Source organism: Esox lucius, chromosome 2, assembly GCF_011004845.1.
Source record: "Esox lucius isolate fEsoLuc1 chromosome 2, fEsoLuc1.pri, whole genome shotgun sequence".
NCBI classification, from domain to species: Eukaryota; Metazoa; Chordata; class Actinopteri; order Esociformes; family Esocidae; genus Esox; species Esox lucius.
In genome coordinates this window covers 23,750,920-23,772,505 of record NC_047570.1, presented here as the reverse complement: position 1 = coordinate 23,772,505, position 21,586 = coordinate 23,750,920, and the positions used below count along the sequence as shown (strand labels likewise).

Sequence of the window (21,586 nt, the reverse complement as noted above, 5' to 3'; positions counted from 1 at the left end):
GTCTTTAATTGTAGATTACAATCCTTTGTTTGCCTTTTATTTTTTAAAACCTTCCTTCCTCCAAGCACAAAGTTTTAGTTGCGAAAGAGTTTGTACTGAGCGAATATAGGTAGTTTATTCCCAGTTCTCTTGACACCCTTATTAGGTTATGTTAACTTTACCACTTCCAGTAAGCTATATATAAAAACAGTTGGCACAGCTAGAAATTAAGTGGGATAGCAAACCATTTACTGACAAAATTCCTCTTGCCATTGGGTCTGTATTTCATTAGGTAAATAACATTTACTTGGACTTGACCTCAAGCACGGAAGACTTGGAACTTGACTACATCACTGGTTTAGACAAGCATTTTTAGCACTTGTTGCTTTTATTTATTTTTTTGCAGGACTGGTGTTAAGTCGTGTAGATAAAGTGTCTCAGTGCTTAGCTACTTGATTAAGAATTTCTTACCTGAAATGAGGGACCGATGCCCAATGTCAGCAGCAGACAGTGAGTGAATTGGTTGAATGGTAGGCCAGTGAGTTTTCAGAGGAACTGCAGTGCCTCAATGGATGTGGTTGTGCCCATAGCAGGAAAGACCTTTGCACCACAATCTGTAATTCTGTGGTCTTGGTTATGCACAGATGAATATTAAAGCTGAAAAAGCCCAACTCAGTGAAAGTTCAGATTGTCTAGCAGCCACACTGACTGACTCCCTCTGGCTTCAACAAGCGTCTGAAAAATTAAATGTACTCTGCCTTACCTATGGGCATGAATTGAAGAATGCAAAACAAAGTTCTGACAGTTGAGTAGATGTTTTCTCAATATTATCAGAAACTAACACTTCTAAGGATATTTACAGACAAGGTAAAAATCAAATGCCTACTACCACTAAGAAAGACTGTTTTTAATTTTTTTCACTTGACCAATGAGTTTCAACACATTTCACAGATTACTAGTTCACATTTATTTCATTCTTATTTTTCTTACATTAACATTTGAATATTGTTTATGTAACTGCAGATTTTTAGGTAACCACCCCCTGGATTACTTTTTTCCTAGTGTTGGAGATCAGAAACAAGGTCCTTTTTGTTTTCACCTTTCTTTGTGTGCAGAAAATATTTGTCATTTTCCCTTCACATTTTTTTTACTGTTTATCGTGAATGATAATTCTTTAAATTAATTGCCCATGTGGTAGGCCAAGTATCTGAACAGTTTCTTGAGGATTAAGTCTCTCATGCTCTGTGTTCCCAAAGCAGTTTACAGTGTTACATTTTAAATTTTGTACAGTGACTGCAGTTGAGTCAGCAGCATACCTGTGTTTGGTTTCAATCAAAGCACATATTGATGTTAGTTGTGTTAGTTATATTAGGTCTTCACATTTGATTATTTTATGGTGTAATACAGACCTGGGCAAGATAAGGCCCCCGGGCCGGATCTGGCCCGCGATACATCCAAATGTTTTAAAATAATACAAAATAAAAAATACCTGACGAGGTCCGCATATTACGTTACTTTATTTACTGTTGCATATTAATTTATTTTCAAATTAAAAGTGCAGTGACACTCCCAGTAATAAGTACAGCAGTATCATACTGTCTGTTTAAAATACCTTTAAGTTGAAACAAGGTATTTGCGTTGCTATGATACGGAGGGACCAGCACCACAATCCACGCGCGGAAGTGATCATTTGTACGTACTATACGCAATTGATGGCTAGCGATCTCTGGAAATGAGCCTTAGAAAAGTTGATAACGAAAATATTTATTTGCAGATGTTGCAGGTAAAGCAACTTGCTTAATATGTCAAGCTAACGTCACAGAGTACAATTTGCAGAGGCACTTCCAGAGCAAGCCGGGAGCGAAATACAAAAACTGTCAACCGATGCTACAATTCCAAGCGCAGATGCAGCCTCACTGATGAACATCTTGCAGCAGTTCCGCACACTGCTTCAACAGTACCGCACACTCCTTCAACAGAAATGACTCCTGACTTCACCTAACTTGTCAACGCCCATATGAGGCTCCTGTTCATATTGAGTGAGTAGCCCTAAAAGTTGATTTCTTGGGTCTGGGCTGCTGGAATCGCCGTTGTTAAAAGCACGTAGTACAACAAATATACTGTATGAAGTTAGATGACGGCAAAAATCTTCAGAAGTGATTTCATAGACTTATGTCTGCCCTAATAACTATTATACCTATATAACTGTTATACACTATATCTTATGTAATGTAGCTTACTCTGTTGAGTTGAAAGTTAAGTTTTAAGGCAAATATATTTCTGAGTAATAACCCTAAAAAGGGATTTTTTTAGGCCTTTGCCAATAACAGTTGTTAACAGAAAATAAAATTAAAAACATTGTTAAAGTAAATTAAATTCAATTATGAAAACGGTGTTGCATGGAAAATAAATATGCATAAATATTATATGCAAGTTAACAGAGTTAGCTATGTTGTGTGTTTTTTAGGCATGTTGGTTAAAAAAGTAATCTGGCCCACGATGCTCTCTGGCATTTTCAGTGTGGCCCCCAGTGAAAAATATTGCCCACCCCTGGTGTAATATTTGGTTCTGTTATAGAATGGCCTTGCTTGAACTTTTCTTATTTAGGCCTTTGCTATTCCCATAATGTTAAACAAACAGACCTAAATATGTAAATATAAAGTAGCTATACCAAATTCTGTTTATAGTTTGTAATGATTGCCATGCATCTGAAATTCATGAATGGTCCTGGAGAGTCTAATTTTCAGCCACATTCAGAATTAGACATTTTTATTTTTGTCCATTCACCCAAACTCCTCATCCTACTCAATTAATTTTATAAAGATGTTACTAGATTACATTTAGGAGATGCTTGTATCCAAAGTGACTTGGATACACAGCAGTGAGTACATACATTTTCATACTTTTTTCGTACTGGCATATCAAGTGTCATGATCTTACAGAGTCTTCAACTGAGTCTTCAAGTCCCCACTCTGGCTGGCTATAATTCATTACATAGGCCTAAATCTGGCACTTGCCAACTAAATGAAATCCTGGTGTGTATTTATTGGCAGTAGTATGTAAAATATAATTGAGTCTTTGTGAAAAAGACATCTCTTGAGTTTGAAGAATTGTGGAATGTTAAAACATGGCTCCATCCCCACCCATCCTTTTTACCCCTTTCCCCAGAAATGCTGTAAGCCCAGTCAGTACGGAAAACAAAACTTTTATCAAAGCTTTGCTTCCCTGGCTGCTTAATGTGTATCAGCTGCCAAATATGCATGAAAATGTCATGGTTTATTAGGAGGCAGTCTACTGAGTGTATGAACGGAATCACAGATTTCCAGGTCAGCTAGAGCACTGCAAAAGCGTTTTTCTGTCTGAAAAACATGTCTGAAAGTGCCACGGCTTTCTAATAAGAACTACAATTATCATCTGATCAAAATAAACACATGGTACAAGCCCACAAGGATTTTGTGCCCTGGAACCTGTAATGTCTGCCTGAATGTACAAACAAATGGCTAGAAAATCTTGATGAGGGTTGTTGAAGAATATCCTACAGACATGACCTGAAGAACCAAAGTATTCTGTTTTACAGAGTTCAGGCAGGAAGAGGATGATGAGAATGTACTTCTTGCTTTTTATTTTTTCTCTGCACTGAGGGGAGAGTTAGACGGGAGACTGCTAAGACAATACACACAGACTCACACTCCATGTTCAGTTTTTGTTGTGTTATACATAATTGAAAACTGATTTTAAAAAACATCAATAATATCCCATATAAATCTGTGGCAAATTCAATGAATTGAAAATTATTTAAAAAGGCACACATCTGTCTAAGATTACACACTTCACAATGTCAGGGTAGAAAATATATAATTTTTTTTTTTTGGTATAGTATTGAAAGTTTTCAGAAGTATAATGGGCTCCATCGTTATAAAATGGAAGACATTTGGAACCACCAAGACTATTTTTATAGCTGTCTGTTCAGCTATTACGCCTCAGTGCCATGCGCTATGTCTGGCAAAAACAATGCACCGCTCATCCCCTTTCGTATACCAGTTAGGAAGTATGATAATAGGTGCTTCATGCTATGAGACTGCTTCACAGTGACCAGAACTGGTAGACTGGTCAGGCTTGAGGAAAAGATGAAGGAATCAAAATGCAGAGAATTCCATGAAGAAGCACACAGGAACTCAAGACTGGGAGCGAAAATCCCAGGAAGACTCAAAGCTGACATTGCGGCAAACAGGCCTTCCACAGTGCTTCAAAGTAGTGAATAAAGATTCTGTATACCTATGTACATGTTATTTCTTGTTTTAATTAAAATGTTTTCTCTGGTATTATGGGGTACAGCATGTAGATTGGTGCAACATATGTTATAAACTTGTATAACTTAACAATGTGGAGAAAGTGAGGGTACCCAAATACTTGATATCTGAGTAGTTGAGATCCAATGTTCTAGGTTATTGGTTCTTTAATGTATTTAAACTATTGTTGCGCTGGCACACCTAATTCAACTTGTCATCACGTACGTATTAGGGAATTCAAAGGTATGTTCTGTTTGCTTGAACATTTGCCAAACTCTCACTTCACTGTTTAGTGGGTGTAGTGAACATCACTTATTTCAGTCACTTGACATGCTACAGGGATGCTAACTTTAGGTAACTTTTTTCCCACTTTCATCGTATCTCTCACTTGAGTTCAACCCGACAGCTCTGCCCACCCTCTACATGTGTGGCACACCCAAGCTAATGTAAATTGGCCTAAAGAAATATTTTTCCTATAAAAACGTTACTTAATCTGATACGCATACAGAACAAGCTACATTCAGTTTTTTCTTTTTCCCCTGTAGTAAATTAACCTTGAGACATTATCAATCAGACATTATCTATCTGTAAACCATCTATATTAGCATCCTTTCAATCTCTGATTTCTTCTTTTGTATTTTTATTCATGCTCCCCACACAACCCCCCCCCCCCACCCCCCAAAAAAAATTAAATTTTTAGACATGACATCATCCTCCCTTTAGCATCTACAAAGGAATTAGCAGAAACTTCATGGCTGATGTCGATATTCATACAGAGCAGTCGCAATACTAGGTTTTGTCAGTTATGTACCCTGGCATGAATTAAATAAAAATGTTGCTTATGATTATGCTTCTAATTTCAACAAACTCAGATTCAATTATACAAAAAAAGTATATATATTTTAATAACAAAGGATGTTTAAAAAAAGCATGAATTAATGGAAAAATATTTAAATTATATGATTAATGGTAGAAAATGTATATGAATATACATTTTGTAAATTAGGTATTACTCTTCAACAAAACTACAACTGAGAAATAGTAATAAAAATAACATTATTATAAATATTACTAGAGCATATTGGACACCTATTCAGATGAAAGCACAATTGTTCTGAAATAATCAGGCACATTTGGGAATTCATCCTCCGAGTGGTTCTGAAATTAAATCAGAAGCCTTTGAGTCTAATCAAGGGAGTATATTCCTCTCAAGGTCAAGAAAGGGCCGGTGTTCTTGAGGGTAATCCTGGGTATTAGCTACACACAACTCTTTACACATCCTGTATTGGATTACTGGAGAACAAGTGTTATCAATGTGTATGCTTTACACAGAATAAGAAACGAACTGCCTCACTGAATTGTGATATTACGCCAAAATGTGAGTTAAGTCAGCCGAAGAATTGTTATGATCAATCACTACCAGTACTAAACAGATATGTAAGACTGAAAAGGAAAAACGAAACATTGGCATCTGGTTTTCATTTTCCCACTAGTCTTGGATAACAGAAATAAGAAAAAATTTGGCAACAAATACATATGTGATCCAAAGGATTGAACCCACTACCCTGGTGCCTTAAGTGCCACACACCACCAGCTGAACTACTATAATGGTGAAGATGAACGGTAATCTGTTCTTCTCACTATGCTTTTCACTTTTAAAGCCTGCCCTGCATGCGGCCAGAAGTTGGCCCTGCTACAGTTTGGTTCCTCAGATTTTCCGATGATTTTATTACATCAACCTACTACCCCTGTGGCATGGATGATTAATTGCCCTTTGTGTTGCAGCTAGATAATCATAGCCTTCTATAGGATTTGGGATTTGTCTGTTCTTTCAAAGTATTTTGATATTATTATGTTTCTGTTCACTGTACAATCTATGTTCTCCCTCACTCTCCTATTCAAGACAACAAAATGTAGTGCAACATAAACAGCATGCTTTCATTGAATTGCCCAAGTGTTTGTACCAGAGCATTAGCAATGTTGCTGGTTCAAATCCCAAACCTGACAGGGTGAAGAAAAACTGTTGTTAGGTTCCTGAACAAGACCGTTAAGCCTAATTGACTGATGCCTAATTGGCATCAGGGTTTCTTCTAGAACCTCTGTATTTTACTCCATTCAACATTCCTTCAAGTTTCCCAGTTCCTGTCGCTGAGAACCATTCCCATAGCATGTTGCTCCTTCTACCATGTTTCACAGTTGGCATGGTATTAGCCCGGTGATGAATGGTATATCAGACTTGCCTGGCATTCAAGCATAATAGTTCAATGTTTGTGTCAGCAGACCAGATAATAGTTTTCCTCATGATCTCAGTCCTTTTACGTGCTGTTTGGCCAATCCAGACCGCATTTCTTATGTCTTTTACTCGGGAGTGGCTTCCATCTAACCACTGTGAAATAAATGTCTGATTGTGCTGCAGAGATGGTTGTCCTTCTGGCAGGTTCTCCCATTTCTGCATAAACTCTGCAGCTATGTTAGATTTTAGAGGGTAGAGTGTTTCCCAGGTATGCGAGTGCTTGACATCGAGTATAAGATTGCTGGTGTTATTGGGGCAGTTTTCAGAGGTCTACAGCGTCATGGTACATGTTGGCTTAAACAATACTAGGCTGCAACAATGTGAGGTTTGGAAATCATATTCTGTCTTCATTTTTGGTGCTTCAGAAGACCAGGAACATACTTTCTATTGTTTACTCCTTGCGTCAATGCCCGACTCATCGCAAAAGAGGCCTTTGGTTTCAGCATCCCCTGCTTAAATTAAGGTTAAATTAATAAAAACCTCCCAGACCAAAGCCTTTCTTACCATTTACTTAGTTTTGCCGTATGGCCAGCTCAAGGAAAAACATTTTTATTGTTATTATGGGGTATTGTGTGTAGATTGATGGCAAACAAAGTAATCTCTATAATTGTGTTATAGATTGAATTATGAATGTGGAGAAATTGAAGGGGTCTGAATACTTTCCAAAGCCACTATATGTACATAGAACAATCCATGGGGATCTTTAAAGCAGTAAATTGCTCTGTGAATGATCCTATATCATGTTGTCTTTTTTCCAGGTGTTGGGCCGGTGCTTCCTGACAGTGATGCAGGTGCACTTCCAATTCCTATCCCAAGCCCTGCAAAAGGTGCAGCCTGTGGCCCAGTCATGCTTGGCGGAGGCCCTTGCCCAGGCGCAGGAACGACGCAGCAGTGCCCGCTCCCAGAGCTCCTGTCCTGGGCCCCTCTCTGAGCTGGAGGAGGCATCCAGATCATGGAAGTGTGCAGCAGAGGTATGTCCAGGTGGAAGCCAAGGCTTAATACAGTATCTTCTGAAGAACCTCCTGGTCTGACTTTGAGATTGACATAAGCTAGGGTTCTGTGTCCAAAATGTGACAAGCTGTCTGTTATACTTTTCTGTAAAATGAAATGCAGACACATTTTCCCTTTTAACGGGTTTGGATGTGTTAGCATGTATTGCAAGTTTTTCCTTCACTGTTAACTAGGCTTACATATCCCCAACCAAACCCTAATAGAACTGGTTTCCATTTTGTGAGGGGAGCTTAGCAGGCTAATCCTGTAGCTAATCACAGGCCCTCTGGCACATTTGGAGCTTTGTCCTATACAGTGGAGCCAGAATGGACAATAGTAGCCTGATTGATCTGTTAAACCCTGGCATGTGGACTGTTAGCCCTGGAGGGAACCATGCTGGATATCCTGCAGGAATGTGCTGCTGCGGTATGGCCTGGCCTCACTGCCCTGCTGGATAGTTTTTGTAGATTGAGGGAGTCAGACTCCCTGTTTAGGAACAGTTGTCTAGGTCCAACCCTGGCCTGGTGATTAGTTCATAGTTTCAAAATCAATGCAAAACAATGAACTGCCCTAATCCCACACCGGCAGATTTAGTCATGCATATTCTATACCTTGCTATAATGGCAAGATGTGCTGCTGGCTTTGTTCCCTGAGATTGTGTGTTGTGCTCCAGGCCACAGGGCGTCTGAGGGAGAGGGGCCGTGACGGCTGCCTGGCAGGCATCCAGGTGCAGCAGCTCTTCTGCTCCAACAATCCTAACATCCCCGATCACCATCTGAAGGAGCTCAACGTGAAGATCGACAATGCCTTACAGGTAGCTGTGCCCCCTACACAATATTTCTCACCAGGGCTGCGGTATGTGCACATCTGAACAGAAGTAGCATTGCAGAAAATGCAGATTCTCTTTCCTGTTTTAGGGGCTGTAGGTCTACAACCTTTTTGCCAAATTAAACACAATAAGCTGTTTCTGCCATATCTGGCAGACCTGGCTAGCTAGTCTAGCCTATTAGAAAACCTAGTTTAGTACCTAACTTTGTCTATGACTTTATTAGCTACATTGAGCTAGCTTGGCAGGGTTTTATTTTTATATATTTAAGGCCTTTATCAATTTTTCAACTTTAACATTATTGCTGACACAAACACACACATTGCTGTATACATTTGGCCTATTATAATTGTTTTAATTGGAGAAATGTAATAGGTTACATATTTTGTTTGCCATTATATTTTATCAAATCAGTTTAGGTTTGGTTTTGCTAGTTTTAGTTTTTTTAAGGTGTAAACTTCTCTGTAACTTTAATGTTGAATGTCCAGTAATTAATCAACATTAAGTGATATTTCCTGTTAAAGTAAAACATTTTAGATTGTGTAGTTGCCTTTCAATTCAGTTGTGGTCAAATAAGGATATGTTTATTTGGCTAGTGGTTTTTCTGTTGTGTAGTCTAGCGTACTTTCTGGGGTCTGGAAGTAAACAAAACACTGGTCTTGAATTAACCTCTAGCCTACTTTTAACTAATAGTTAGAATTATGCAGTGTCTCAATAACTCCACCCAGGACATGGGCTTCTGCTTTCATCAATGTGTCCATGGTATTTATATGAAAAGACTACATGAAGTGAATGCTTGGAATGACAAAATCATTTTTTGCACGTGTTGCCAGGCTTATAAAGCAGCACTAGAAAGTATGGGCCACAGTGAATATGCACTGAAGGCGGGCTTTCACCTTAATCCCAAATCTGTGGAGGCAGCTTTACAGGTATGTTTACTTTCACCTCAGGTCATATTACAGCTCATTACAAGCCTTGGATTATAGTGACTGTGATAAGGGCATACCCTTGCTCTAATCTATTTGTACATCCTGTATTTTGTCTGTGTTCACCTGTTTGCATGTATGTGTGTCTGTGGGTTTGTGTATTTCTGTGTTGGTTTGTGTCTGTGCATGTATGCCTGTGTCTGTGCATGTATGCCTGTGTCTGTGCATGTATGCCTGGGTCTGTGCATGTATGCCTGGGTCTGTGCATGTATGCCTGGGTCTGTGCATGTATGCCTGGGTCTGTGCATGTATGCCTGGGTCTGTGCATGTATGCCTGGGTCTGTGCATGTATGCCTGGGTCTGTGCATGTATGCCTGGGTCTGTGCATGTATGCCTGGGTCTGTGCATGTATGCCTGGGTCTGTGCATGTATGCCTGGGTCTGTGCATGTATGCCTGGGTCTGTGCATGTATGCCTGGGTCTGTGCATGTATGCCTGGGTCTGTGCATGTATGCCTGGGTCTGTGCATGTATGCCTGGGTCTGTGCATGTATGCCTGGGTCTGTGCATGTATGCCTGGGTCTGTGCATGTATGCCTGGGTCTGTGCATGTATGCCTGGGTCTGTGCATGTATGCCTGGGTCTGTGCATGTATGCCTATGCCTGGGTCTGTGCATGTTTGCGTATGCCTGTGTCTGTGCACGTATGCGTATGCCTGTGTCTGTGCACGTATGCGTATGCCTGTGTCTGTGCACATTTGTGTATACTTGTTTGTGCATGTTTTGCATGTCACCTTTTGGGTGCCTCTGTTGTAGGGTTGTTGCAGTGAGGCTGAGGCCCAACAGGCTGGCAGGATGCAGACCATCTCCCAGCCCATTCAGTGTGAGCTGCCCACCATCCCAGTGCAGATTGGATCCCACTTCCTCAAAGGCGTGTCCTTCAATGAGTCCGCTGCTGAGAACCTCAAACTTAAAACAGTAAGTGCTGGGGTTTGTTATAGAACATTCAGATGTGCATAAATATTTTATATGGAATCAGGAGTCATATGAGCTAATCTGCAATATTGTAATTGCACTCCTGTGGCCTCGAATATCAATATTACGTGGGAACTATCTGAAATTTAAACTTCACTAAAGAGAATCTGCCAATCTGGATGCAGTCTATTGGCTTGTTTACATTTCGAGGAAGAATAAAACTCTAGACCGGCTTATCTTGGTTTGCATAATCATTTTCATAGCATTTGAATTTACACCGACATGTTCAATATATACCACGCTGGATTGTGGCTGTAAGTTGTAAGACAATCAAGCGATGTGTGTACTGCACAGACGCTTGATACAGTTCCAACACAATTGTCCTCACACTTGCAGTCCTCTGGGGGGATCTTTTGAAAATGTGGTGTACACTACCTCCCACACTTAGTATGGATGATACGCATGGCATACACACAGATTCATGCATGGACACTTGATAAATGAGAACCCAGGTCTTGAATTGCATCCTGCTGATAGGCTGTTGTAATGGGTGGGTGCCCATATCTTTCAAAGTATAATAATAATTAGTGCTGTCAAACGATTAAAATGTTTAATCGCGAAAACCTCTGTAGTTAATCGTGATTAATCACAATTTTAGAATGCGTTCAGACTTAAACAAAACAGATTTAAATAAACACTTCTGTTTAAAAAGCTGTGCATTACGTTAAAGCCATGTTACGTTTTATTGTAAACTATGGACAGTGCTTGATTAATCTTTACAATACAGTAAGAAGGATTTGGGAAAGGTAAGACACTGCAGAGAATCTTATACAAGTCAGCTTTAAAAATTGAAAATAAAACCTAAAGTAAACCGCCAACATCCCTGTATTCCAATCAGTTAAGGTTTACTGGGGATACTCATGATATAATGCTAAAGTAATACAGAGCTCTCTGAAGTGCAGACACTTGTTGTAGCAACAGTTCTGTACTTGGCAGCCTTATCTACCTTTCAATGTTTTGTAGCAGCATCACATAGAGACCAAACTAATCAAGCTAAACTAAATTTGTTGCCAACAATTTCTATTTGGGTTATCTATTTTAATTAATTAGTTGTTGCAGCCTTAGAAAGATATGACGTGCACTTTCCCTCAACTCCATGACAAGTGGAGGCTCGACCAAGTTCAAATCAGTTGACCTAGGTTAGAGTTTCAAAGTATTGTAGACAGGTGTTAGCAAAAAATCAGCAACCAGAGATGATAAATTGCAAGGATTGTAAAATCTGTGCAAGGATTGTAAGCAAGTTTAAAAATAAAAAATGGATACAATTATATTTATGCGTGTTCTGTACAAACAATAACCTATAATGACATATAAAAAAAATATTTGGAGGCTATTATGGGGGTAAAATGAAATCAAATGAGTGGAATGTAAAGATATGCTGGTGATTTCATACGAGAATAGTCGATTAACAATTTTACTTCTGTTAAAAAAAAAAGAGAGGATTGGATTTGGTCGAAGAATTGCCAATTAATTAAATACATTTTTGATAACAGCATCGTCACAACACTGGAACAGTTTTTCAGTTAACAATGGCCATTGTCAGCTGCCTTGTCAGGTTGAAAAAGTGGATTTCAACTACTGTGAGGATTGAGGCCCTGGACTATTTAGTTTTGTAATTCTGTTCAGATGTAGGTTAGTGTCTTTAAGAGGTGAATTTGACACATATGCCCCCACCATACCTTTCAAAACTGAAAGAAAAAGAAATAGTCGACATTAGTGTCTCGTATCAGTAGCTTGTGTTTTCACACCGGTCACCCTGTTTTGTCTTCTCAGCACACCATGTTGCAACTCATTAAAGAAGCAGTGGGGCAGAATGGAGTCACCCCCCGGGATGATTCCCCGGTCACTGAGGTCCTCAACCAGGTCTGCCCTTCCAGCTGGAGAATGGCCTGCAAGACTGCCGTTCAGTTACTGTTCGCTCAGGCAGGACTGGTAAGTGCACATCACATGGTCTGCAAACCCTACAAATATCAACATTCCTTTAGATGTCAGCGAGGGTAGCAGACTCGTTGGATAGATGTCCCTGCCGTGGCCAGATTCGGTTGACTACCTATCCTCTGCCTAGCGATGCATGTACTTTATAGGTCAGGGCCAGGCTGCAAGTTGTTGTCTATTTTGTAACTTGAACTCCATTGTTTGGGAAGTGTGTAATTGAGATGATAGGAAGAGGTGTAAACAATCCCATTGCAGACAGTGAAGCCAACATTCTTGCAGCATCTGGGTAAGGGATGGTCTGGGTGGATCTGAAAACATAACAAGACGGCTCTCACCCAGCCACAGCCAGAGAAAGCAGCAGTCCCCCACTACTCCGCTGTGTTTATTCCTCCAGTGTTTATTTCCTCTATGCGGTCTGTAATATTTTGTGTGTCAGGCCTGGGGATTGTTCATATCCACCCAGCAACAGTGCTGAGTGTAAAACAAACCTTAGTAATGGATGGGAGCTTTACAACTCCTCATATGAGCTTTTACCTCTGAAGAACACTGACTGAGATTCTCCATAGTAGCCCAAAAGAGCTCCCTTTTACTCAGTGCGCAGATCAGAGCATATATGCCAGACAGTGAAAATGACTTTGTTCTTAACAGGCTGTTGTTCTTCTGGTCTGTGCTGCTTTTTTGTCTGGTCTGTGCTGCTGTTTTTTTGCTCTCCCTCTCAAACCTTCTCTTTTTTTTTACTCCTTTCTGTCACTGCCTGTGACCTTGTTGTGAGTCAGGGACAGGGTGGGTGGGGCTGCATGTGTCCCTCTCACAGGACTTGACCCTCTGACAGGCCTACGGTCCTGAGGAAACACCTGCTCTAAAAATAACAAAAGACTGACTTCCTGTGAGACAGGAAGGGTCCTCCCACATATGACCCATTTCCATTTGTCTAGGAGGTATAGCCTTGTTCAAAGAAGAACTGAACATTTGTTGTTGTTGCCATTGTTTTTTTTTACCGCGTTTGAATAAGTTTGATTCACGCAAAGGATCTTACATTGCCTATGCCCACATGCTCCGAGATGTGGGCTGATGTTGTAGTGTCTCTTATTTAATTATAACCACAGTCTTTTCCATGAAGATATGTCACTGTGCAAAGAAATATCCTCTAGCTGCTTTGCTTACAGTCAGAGAAAGCAGAGATGCTTGCTCAAGCATAGCTGACTGAGCAAATGCATTCTATTAAGAGCTGTGCTGATGCAGCTGTCTGAATGTCTGTGTGTGCATGTGGACAGGTGGTTGTTGACACCGCGCAGATTGAGAACAAGGAAGCCTACGCTCCACAGATCACCCTGGAGGGCTCCAGGGTGGTGGTTCAAGTACCCTCCACATGGTGAGTAGGATTTTATCCTAGGTTGTCCTTTGCCTCATCTGTCCCCTGTGGAAACATTTTATTTGCTTGAGTTACACATCAATAAAATAAAAAATGAATTGGCTTACGGTACCTTTTATGTTCTTTACCATAGCAAGGAAGTATAAAAAAAACAAAAACATACAATAACACAATTGGCTATTTTGGCAAGCTATATACTTTTTCTATTCACATAACTATACATTTTGAAGCGATGCATTTAAAAATATTTTTTTCTTATTTAAGTGTTTATTTGATAGTCATTTTCTGTCTCTTGTGTGTAGGTGCCTGAAAGAGGACCCAGCCACCATGTCTCTGCTGCAGCGGAGTCTGGACCCTGAGAAGACACTGGGCCTGGTGGATGTGCTATATACAGCCATATTTGACGTCAATAGGTGGAAGGAGGGCAAGTGAGTATATGTCTATTTCCTAATGCATTTTCTATTTTAATTACAGTAAAGGGTCACCTTCACACTGGCTCTGATTGAGCACAGAGGTAATCGTTCTCAGACTTCATAACTAATTACAGGTGTTGACATTAAGGGTTTTAGGGTGTTATGTCTAACTGACCACTCCCTTCGCCAGCATACTGAAGCATGCAATAAGAACATTGTTCTAATGAAGGTGAATAGCAAATTCATAAGTCTGTGTTGTTCCTGCACACTAAGTTTAAGCTTACAAAACAAACACTAGGCAAAATAATTGTATGTTTCAACTAGCAATATTAAGTAAATTACATCCTGTTTAAAGGTTCAGGGACTAACAGACAACAGTGCTGTTTATGAGAGACCTGATATGGTACTGTAGCATGAGCCACAGTCAAATGGCGTGCACGCTGTCCCTCATTTAGAAGACTGGCATGCATCATTTGATCTGTTTTTTATTGTGCTGCTTGCTCCTGTGTTCAGGCTTGCCACTGTGTAATTTGCCATTGAGAAAAGGTATGTGGGAAATAGGGGTGTAACGGTACGCAAAAGTCACTGTTCGGTACGTGCCGAAAATGTAAGTCACGGTTCGGTACGATTTCGGTACAGTGAAAAAAGACCTACCAAACAACATTTATTTTAATTTATTACGAAGTTTTAAAGTATGCCCATTGCCAATGTAGTTAAAGCTGCACGTACTCGGTAGGGTTTTTCGGTAAAAAAATAAATATTACAGCATTTTGCTATTACTCCCCGATCAGAAAGCCGTTCTGCACCAATGCCCGATAGAGAATGAAGTTCTGAATAATAATATGAAAAAGACAATCACCTGTTTAAAAAGAAAACTCAGAGTTCTGTCATTGTTAGCCTTGATATTGTTAGCTTAAGGTTCCTGGTTGCTAGCTATAGAGGGCTAGTCTAAGTCCTCTTTCCCTTCTTTGCAGTTTTTGTAATGTATGCTGTAGTAGACAAGGGAGGAATTGGCAGTTGGTCAATTGTCTCTAGCTGCCATTGTAGTTTCTTACTGTAAGCGAACTTCGCTCCCGTACTTATGCTATATATATCATCCAGGTAAAACGCGCGTTCACAAAATAAACCAGAGTGGAAAGCCCGAATCGCAGGTGAAAAAAGTTGTGTGTGGTTGAAACTTGACTATATCCATTCGGATCACAATGCGCACCGAACCGAACGTCCTGTACCGAACGGTAAGGTACGGATACGTGTACCGATACGCCCCTAGTGAGAAATGTAATTTCCTCGCGCATGTATCGTCATTAAAGAGTTCCTTCCCCAAAGTACATTTTTTAACAAAGCATGGCTCACACATTTGTTCGATGCCCTCATGTTGGTGTTTCACAAACCAACATTAGTATTGATTGAAAATGGGGAGAGGGGGAGAATTAAGAATGATATGAACAATTAAGTTGGAAGAATTGTTTTTGTAATTATGTTTGAGCAAAACCACATAGAACTATCAATTATGAATGCAGGGTATTGCAGGGGATTTGCTTTCAAACTGGAACATTTTCTCTGCTCCTGTGAATCTATGTAGATTCACAGGAAATGTGCTTTGCAAAAGTATACTTTTTCTAAGGTCTTTCTGGAAATGTCTGCAATTAAAGGAATTTGGCTTTAAAACTACACCACCAAAACCTTGGTAAAATGTACACTTGTGTAAAATTGCATAATAGTTGCAGCATACGGACCTAGGGCCTGCACTTTACTTTGAAAACCGGCTTGGCACCATTGAGGGTTGGTGTTGGATAAGGGTTGCCTCCCCCTGTTGTGCAACTCCTTGTAGGTTGGACATGTGTCCTCCATGCTAACATAGCGTTGCTGCGATGGGAAGGGAAGGCCACAAGCATGGAACAATTGTAATTGTAGATGGCAGTATATTGACTTAAAAAAAAAAAAAAACATTTCTACATCACCTGCCACCAGCTTTGTGATACAGAATTACATTAAAAAAATAATCTTATCTTAAATATTGTATTATAATTGAGTGAATGCCTGCGTCTTCTCCCTTCCTAGAGAACAGGCCTTGCCCACCATTCAAATGCAGTTACAGAGGGAGAGCCCTGATTATGGCATGCAAACAGACCTGCCTCCTGGAAATGGCACCAAAGCCTCCAGTGGCCTGCCCAAAACCATCTCCAAGCTCACTTCCAAGTTCACCAAAAAGGCCTCGTCCAGCTCTGTGTCCAGCGGTGGTGGGGGCAGCTACTCCATCCCCAGCACCCCGTCTCGTAGCACGCTCTCTTCCAGCAGCAGCTCTGAAGACAAGCACTTCAAGAGCCTGGGCCATGCTGTAGACGGGAGACTGCAGAGCATCTTACAGCTGGGCAGCCTGTCCTGTCCCCCGGACCCAAGCCAGCCCCAGAACGGCTCCGTGTGTGATGACCAGGGCATGAACCTCCCCACTGACCAGGAGATGCAGGACGTCATTGACTTTCTCTCAGGTTTCAACATGGGCAAGTCCCAGCAGGCCTCCCCTCTGGTCAAGAGGAGGAACTCTGTGGCGTCTGCCAACACTGCCGAGCTGAAGCCTCAGAGCGGAGCCAGCGACCGAACCGCAACCTCCCAGGCCGTCTCCCACAGTTCCCTGCAGCCCCCTTCACAGAGCATGACCCAGCAGCAACCACCACCGCCGCCACAACAGCCACCGCCACATCAGCCCTCCCAGCAGGCACTGCAGTACTACCAACACCTTCTCCAGCCAATTGGTCAGCAGCAGCAGCAGCATGCTCCACCTCAGCTGCCCTCCCAACAACCTCCACCCCAGGTTCTCCCCCAGCAGAGAGTGCCAAGCAAGTGGCTGAGTGGCTCCAGCCAGCAGCAGCAGCCCCCTCCCCCAGCTGGACTCTCTCCCCTGGGGCCCATCGGCCAGTGGGGCTCACCCGGTCTCCCGGACCTGAGCTCAGACCTGTACAGCCTAGGGCTGGTCAGCACCTACATGGACAGCGTCATGTCTGAGATGCTGGGTCAGAAGCCACAAGGTCCCCGTAACAACACGTGGCCTAACAGGGACCAGAACGAGGGGGTGTTTGGGGTGCTGGGAGACACCTTGCCCTTTGACCCTGCGGGTGAGTCATCTTTCTCCCTAACATTCACAAACCCAGTTTCTACTTCAGGCTTGTCTTGGCTGTGTGGGAGTAAATTATTTGAAAGAAATGGGAAGGTAAAACATTGTGCCTTACTTAAGACTACCCAGGTGGATTTGGGGATTTGGTCAACTAGAAATGCTCTCTATAATTGCAGTGAGCTTCCTACACTTTGTTGATGAAAGTTAAACTTATTTGTCAGGCTGTCATGCAGTATCTTGGTTTGATATGATGAAAAGAGGCCACCTTTGAGACAGTATTATTCCCCTTCACTTTGCATTATCTGTAACAGAGTTGTAAAAGAGACACAGGCAGACAACTCTCAGCCTCCTGGGATTCCATGCTAGGAGAGAACTATGTCAGCAGTGCAGTCTGAAGCTATGCTGACCAGGCTGTTTTATTACAAAGACTTAAAAGGAAAAAGGAGACACTCCTGTTTCCTGTTTAGCACTGCAGTCATTAGTCAGGTATTCATTATGCTTAAAGACGAGAGAGTGCTTTTTATTTTTTAAAGGGTGGTTGTGGTTTGGAGATGTGCTGCCATAAGTGCTTATATTCTCTTTAACTATTAAAGCCATTTGGGGTGGTGATATTGTGACAGGAAAATAGCTACCAGTGCAGTCATTTATTGATCTAGTTTGTCATTGTATGATTTTATGAATGAATAGCAGTAATAATCCAGTGCATCCCAATGAGAAAGTAAAAAGTTTCAAAGCCAGACTTGTCAGTCATCTGTCTTTTTTCCAAATCAGAAATGCATGACCTTACTACTATCTCTTCAAATGCAATGTTAATGTAGGCCATTGTCCAACTGTTAGCAGCTGTTTTCCTCCAGTGGTTGTGAATGTAATTGTATATTTTGTGCTGATTTTAGATTGTGTAAGATGCTATTTTTAAAGTGTAGCAGACTTTTTTTTTTCTTTTCAAGGCCATTGTGTTCGGCTGACTTATGGCTATTGTGTATTTTTCTGCTATGATAGACAGTCTGGCTAAAGGGATTGAGTTCTGGGGCCCTTACACAGAGAGAAAAGCTGAGGATGTCAGAAACTGAACTGAGGGTTTTTTCCCTTTCATATGCAGTTGGCTCTGACCCAGAGTTTGCACGTTACGTTGCCGGGGTCAGTCAGGCCATGCAGCAAAAACGGCAGGTGCAGCACATCCGTCGCCCCAGCAACACCCGTGGCAACTGGCCCGTCCCTGATGAGCAGCACAGGACCTGGTCCCACCCAGAGTACTACAGCGAGGGGTATGTTAACAAACTCAGTTTTCCAAACACTATCAACTCCTAATATCACATTGATATTTTAGTACTATAGGGAGGGCTATGTTCATTCAAACATACGTCATCCAAACGCTATCAACTCCTAACATCACATAGATATTTTAGTACTATAGGGAGGGCGATGTTCATTCAAACTTACGTCATCCAAACGCTATCAACTCCTAACATCACATTGATATTTTAGTACTATAGGGAGGGCGACCTTCATTCAAACTCACGTCATCCAATCACAATCAGCATTGCGTATTGTTCACACATTTCACTGCTCTATGAAGCTCTATTTCACGTGACACGTCGTAGTTGTATAGTTCATGCGCACATCACTTGTGTAGATGTCTGTTAAGTGTGCCAATCAATCATACATGCGTCTATAGATTAGGTTATGAAATATTAAATGAGATGATCATATTGTTTCAAGTATTTCAAGTTCTGAATGAGTGTACCAAAAATATGTGCAACAGGGAGGCGGTCAACAGCAGTTGGTCAGCCAATCAGGGAGACTCTGCAAGCTCCAGTGATGAGACATCATCAGCCAATGGAGACAGCTTGTTCTCCATGTTCTCTGGGCCTGACCTTGTTGCAGCTGTCAAACAAAGAAGGTACAACAGAGTCTCCCTCATTACAATCATCTGTTACATATATGTATACTATGGGTTACTGTTACTTGTTCCATTGAATCTGATATTTTATTATTCATGAACTGTTGGTAGTAGTTTTATACATTCTAGATGTACTAGTAAACAACCAACTTTTAATTTGTATGCAATCCATCCCAAGACATTGAGTGGCCCTTTGGGTACTTCAGATTAACTTGCATTTCTAATTACCTATGTCATTATCATATGTCAAATATATTTTATATAATAATGGTATACAGTATTATGTTACAACACTTGTCAATCCATTTGTACCAATATTTCTGGTGCCCTGAGATATGGGGGCCAGATACAAAAACTGTTGTCATTTTTAAATGGTAGCACCAATATCTACACAAATACCCTTAAATAAAAGCTAAGGATCTATACTTTAACCTCACATTAATTGAGGTTTCAAAACTTTGAGTATAGATCCAAAAGAAGAAAATTAACGCTTACTGTGATACAGCATACAGTGCCCTCAGGTATTACTATCTAATAAAACAGTCATGGAGAATGAAATACTTTTGATAAAAAAAAATATTTATTTCTGCCTTACTACAAGGTCCAATAATAAAACTAGCTCTGCCTAAATCCTTGAGTCATGTTGGATTTGGACTGTGCTGCACCTACTGTATGAAGGGCCTGCATGTACAGTGCATTTGGATAGTATTCATTCTTATTTAGACTTTTTCCACATTTTGTTACATTAGACTTATTCTAAAATGTATTTTTTTTTTATTCACACAATACTCCAAAATGACAAACACTGAAGTATCACATTGTTTGACAAACAATATCACACAAGTATTCCGAACCCTTCACTCAGTACTTTGACGAAGCACCTTGGGTAGCTATGACAGCTTTGAGTCTTCTTGGGTATGATGTTACAAGCTTGGCACACCTGTATTTGGGGAGTTTCTCCCATTTGTCAATGCAGATCCTTGCAAGCTCTGTTTGGTTGAATTGTGAACTTCGCTGCATAGCCATTTTCAGGTCTCCAGAGATTTTTGGGTCAGTTCAAGTCCTGGCTCTGGCTGGGACATTCACAGATTTTTCACAAAGCAACCCCTGAAAATGTCTTGGCTCTGTGCTTACGGTTGTTTTGCTGCTGGAAGGTGACCCTTTTCCTCAATCCTATCTAGTCTCTCAGTCTCTGTCACTGAAAAACATCCCCACAGCATTATTCTGCCACCACAATGCTTTACAGTAGGTATGTTTTCAGGCAGGTGATAAGCAGTGCATGCCAAAGAGTTCAAACTTGATTTCACCAGACCAAATAATCTTGTTTTTGGCCAACTCCAAGCAGGCGATCATATACCTTTTGACTGAGGTTTGGCTTGTGCCTGGCCAATCTACCATAATGGCCTGATTGGTGGACTGCTGCAGAGATGGTTGTCCTTCTGGAAGGTTCTCCCATCTCCACACAGGAACTCTGGAGCTCTCTTCTCCCACAATGGCTCAGTTTGTCCGGGCACCCAGCTCTACTGTTAGTGGTTCCAAACGTCCATTTAAGAATGATTGTCTCCACTGTGGGGACCTTCAGTGTGGCAGAATGGTAGCCTTCCCCAGATCTGTGCCTTGACAATCCTGTCTAGGAGCTCTACAGACTATTCCTTCAACCTCTTTCTCTGAAGTGAACTGTGGGACATTATGTATACAACTGGGTGACTTTCCTAATGATGTCCAATTAATTTAATTTAACACAGGTGGACTCAAATCAAGTTGTAGAATCGTCCCAACGATGGCCAGTGGAAACAGGATATGCATGAGCTAAATTTAAAGTGTCATAGCAAATGGTCTCAATACAACATTTCTAAAAAATAAAAATGTACTGTGTCATTAGGGAGGCATTGTGTGTATATTTAAAATTAAAAAGCCTATTTTAGAATAAGGCTGTAATTAAAAACAAATTTGGAAAAATGAGGGGGTCTGAATACTTGCCTAATGCACTGTATGTACCTCCCCAGGCTGATTTAGGAAATCGATAGCAGATTGACCCTTAAAGCCAGCATGTTGTTTCAACCTCAGTTGGAGCCGTATGCTCCATTTAGACACCTTGATGAGATGCAAAAACTTGCAATAAACCTGTTTAAACTGTGCCACCCCAATGTATAAAATAGGCAATACTATGATTTAGCTTTTAATAAAAACCAAAGGAGAAAACAATAATTACAGGAGTCCGTTTCGGGAAAAGCCGTATCCGGTCTAAATCATCCACTGCAATAATTCTGGGGTAATAATGACTTTACCAACATTCTGTAGTAATAATAGTCTTGTGGGAATATGGTTTACAGTAACTGTGGTGAATGACTGGTAGCTGTTTACCCCTGGCTGTAGAGCTTCATGTCTCCTCTTCTGCCACTAGAAAACACAGCTGTGGTGAGCAGGAGGTGTGTACCCTGCCCTCTCCACCCCTCCATCACTTAGGGGATGATAACAGTCAGGTACGGCTTCTTAGGTGTCTTTTGATAGTATAGTAAT

General features: G+C 41.0%; 1 protein-coding gene across 4 annotated transcripts in view; it reads left to right on the top strand.

Moving 5' to 3' along the window:
* The window catches only part of garre1 (granule associated Rac and RHOG effector 1), a 41,441-nt gene that overhangs the window by 17,769 nt on the left and 2,086 nt on the right, over positions 1-21,586 (top strand). For all 4 annotated transcript variants that reach the window (XM_010896592.3, XM_020054668.3, XM_010896593.5 and 1 more), the window contains exons 3-13: positions 7,320-7,532; positions 8,225-8,365; positions 9,211-9,306; positions 10,116-10,277; positions 12,108-12,266; positions 13,544-13,641; positions 13,944-14,069; positions 16,116-17,167; positions 18,266-18,431; positions 18,929-19,066; positions 21,471-21,549. In XM_010896592.3, coding sequence (XP_010894894.1) covers positions 7,320-7,532; positions 8,225-8,365; positions 9,211-9,306; positions 10,116-10,277; positions 12,108-12,266; positions 13,544-13,641; positions 13,944-14,069; positions 16,116-17,167; positions 18,266-18,431; positions 18,929-19,066; positions 21,471-21,549 — 2,430 coding nt within the window. The remainder of the gene's footprint in view (positions 1-7,319; positions 7,533-8,224; positions 8,366-9,210; positions 9,307-10,115; positions 10,278-12,107; positions 12,267-13,543; positions 13,642-13,943; positions 14,070-16,115; positions 17,168-18,265; positions 18,432-18,928; positions 19,067-21,470; positions 21,550-21,586) is intronic.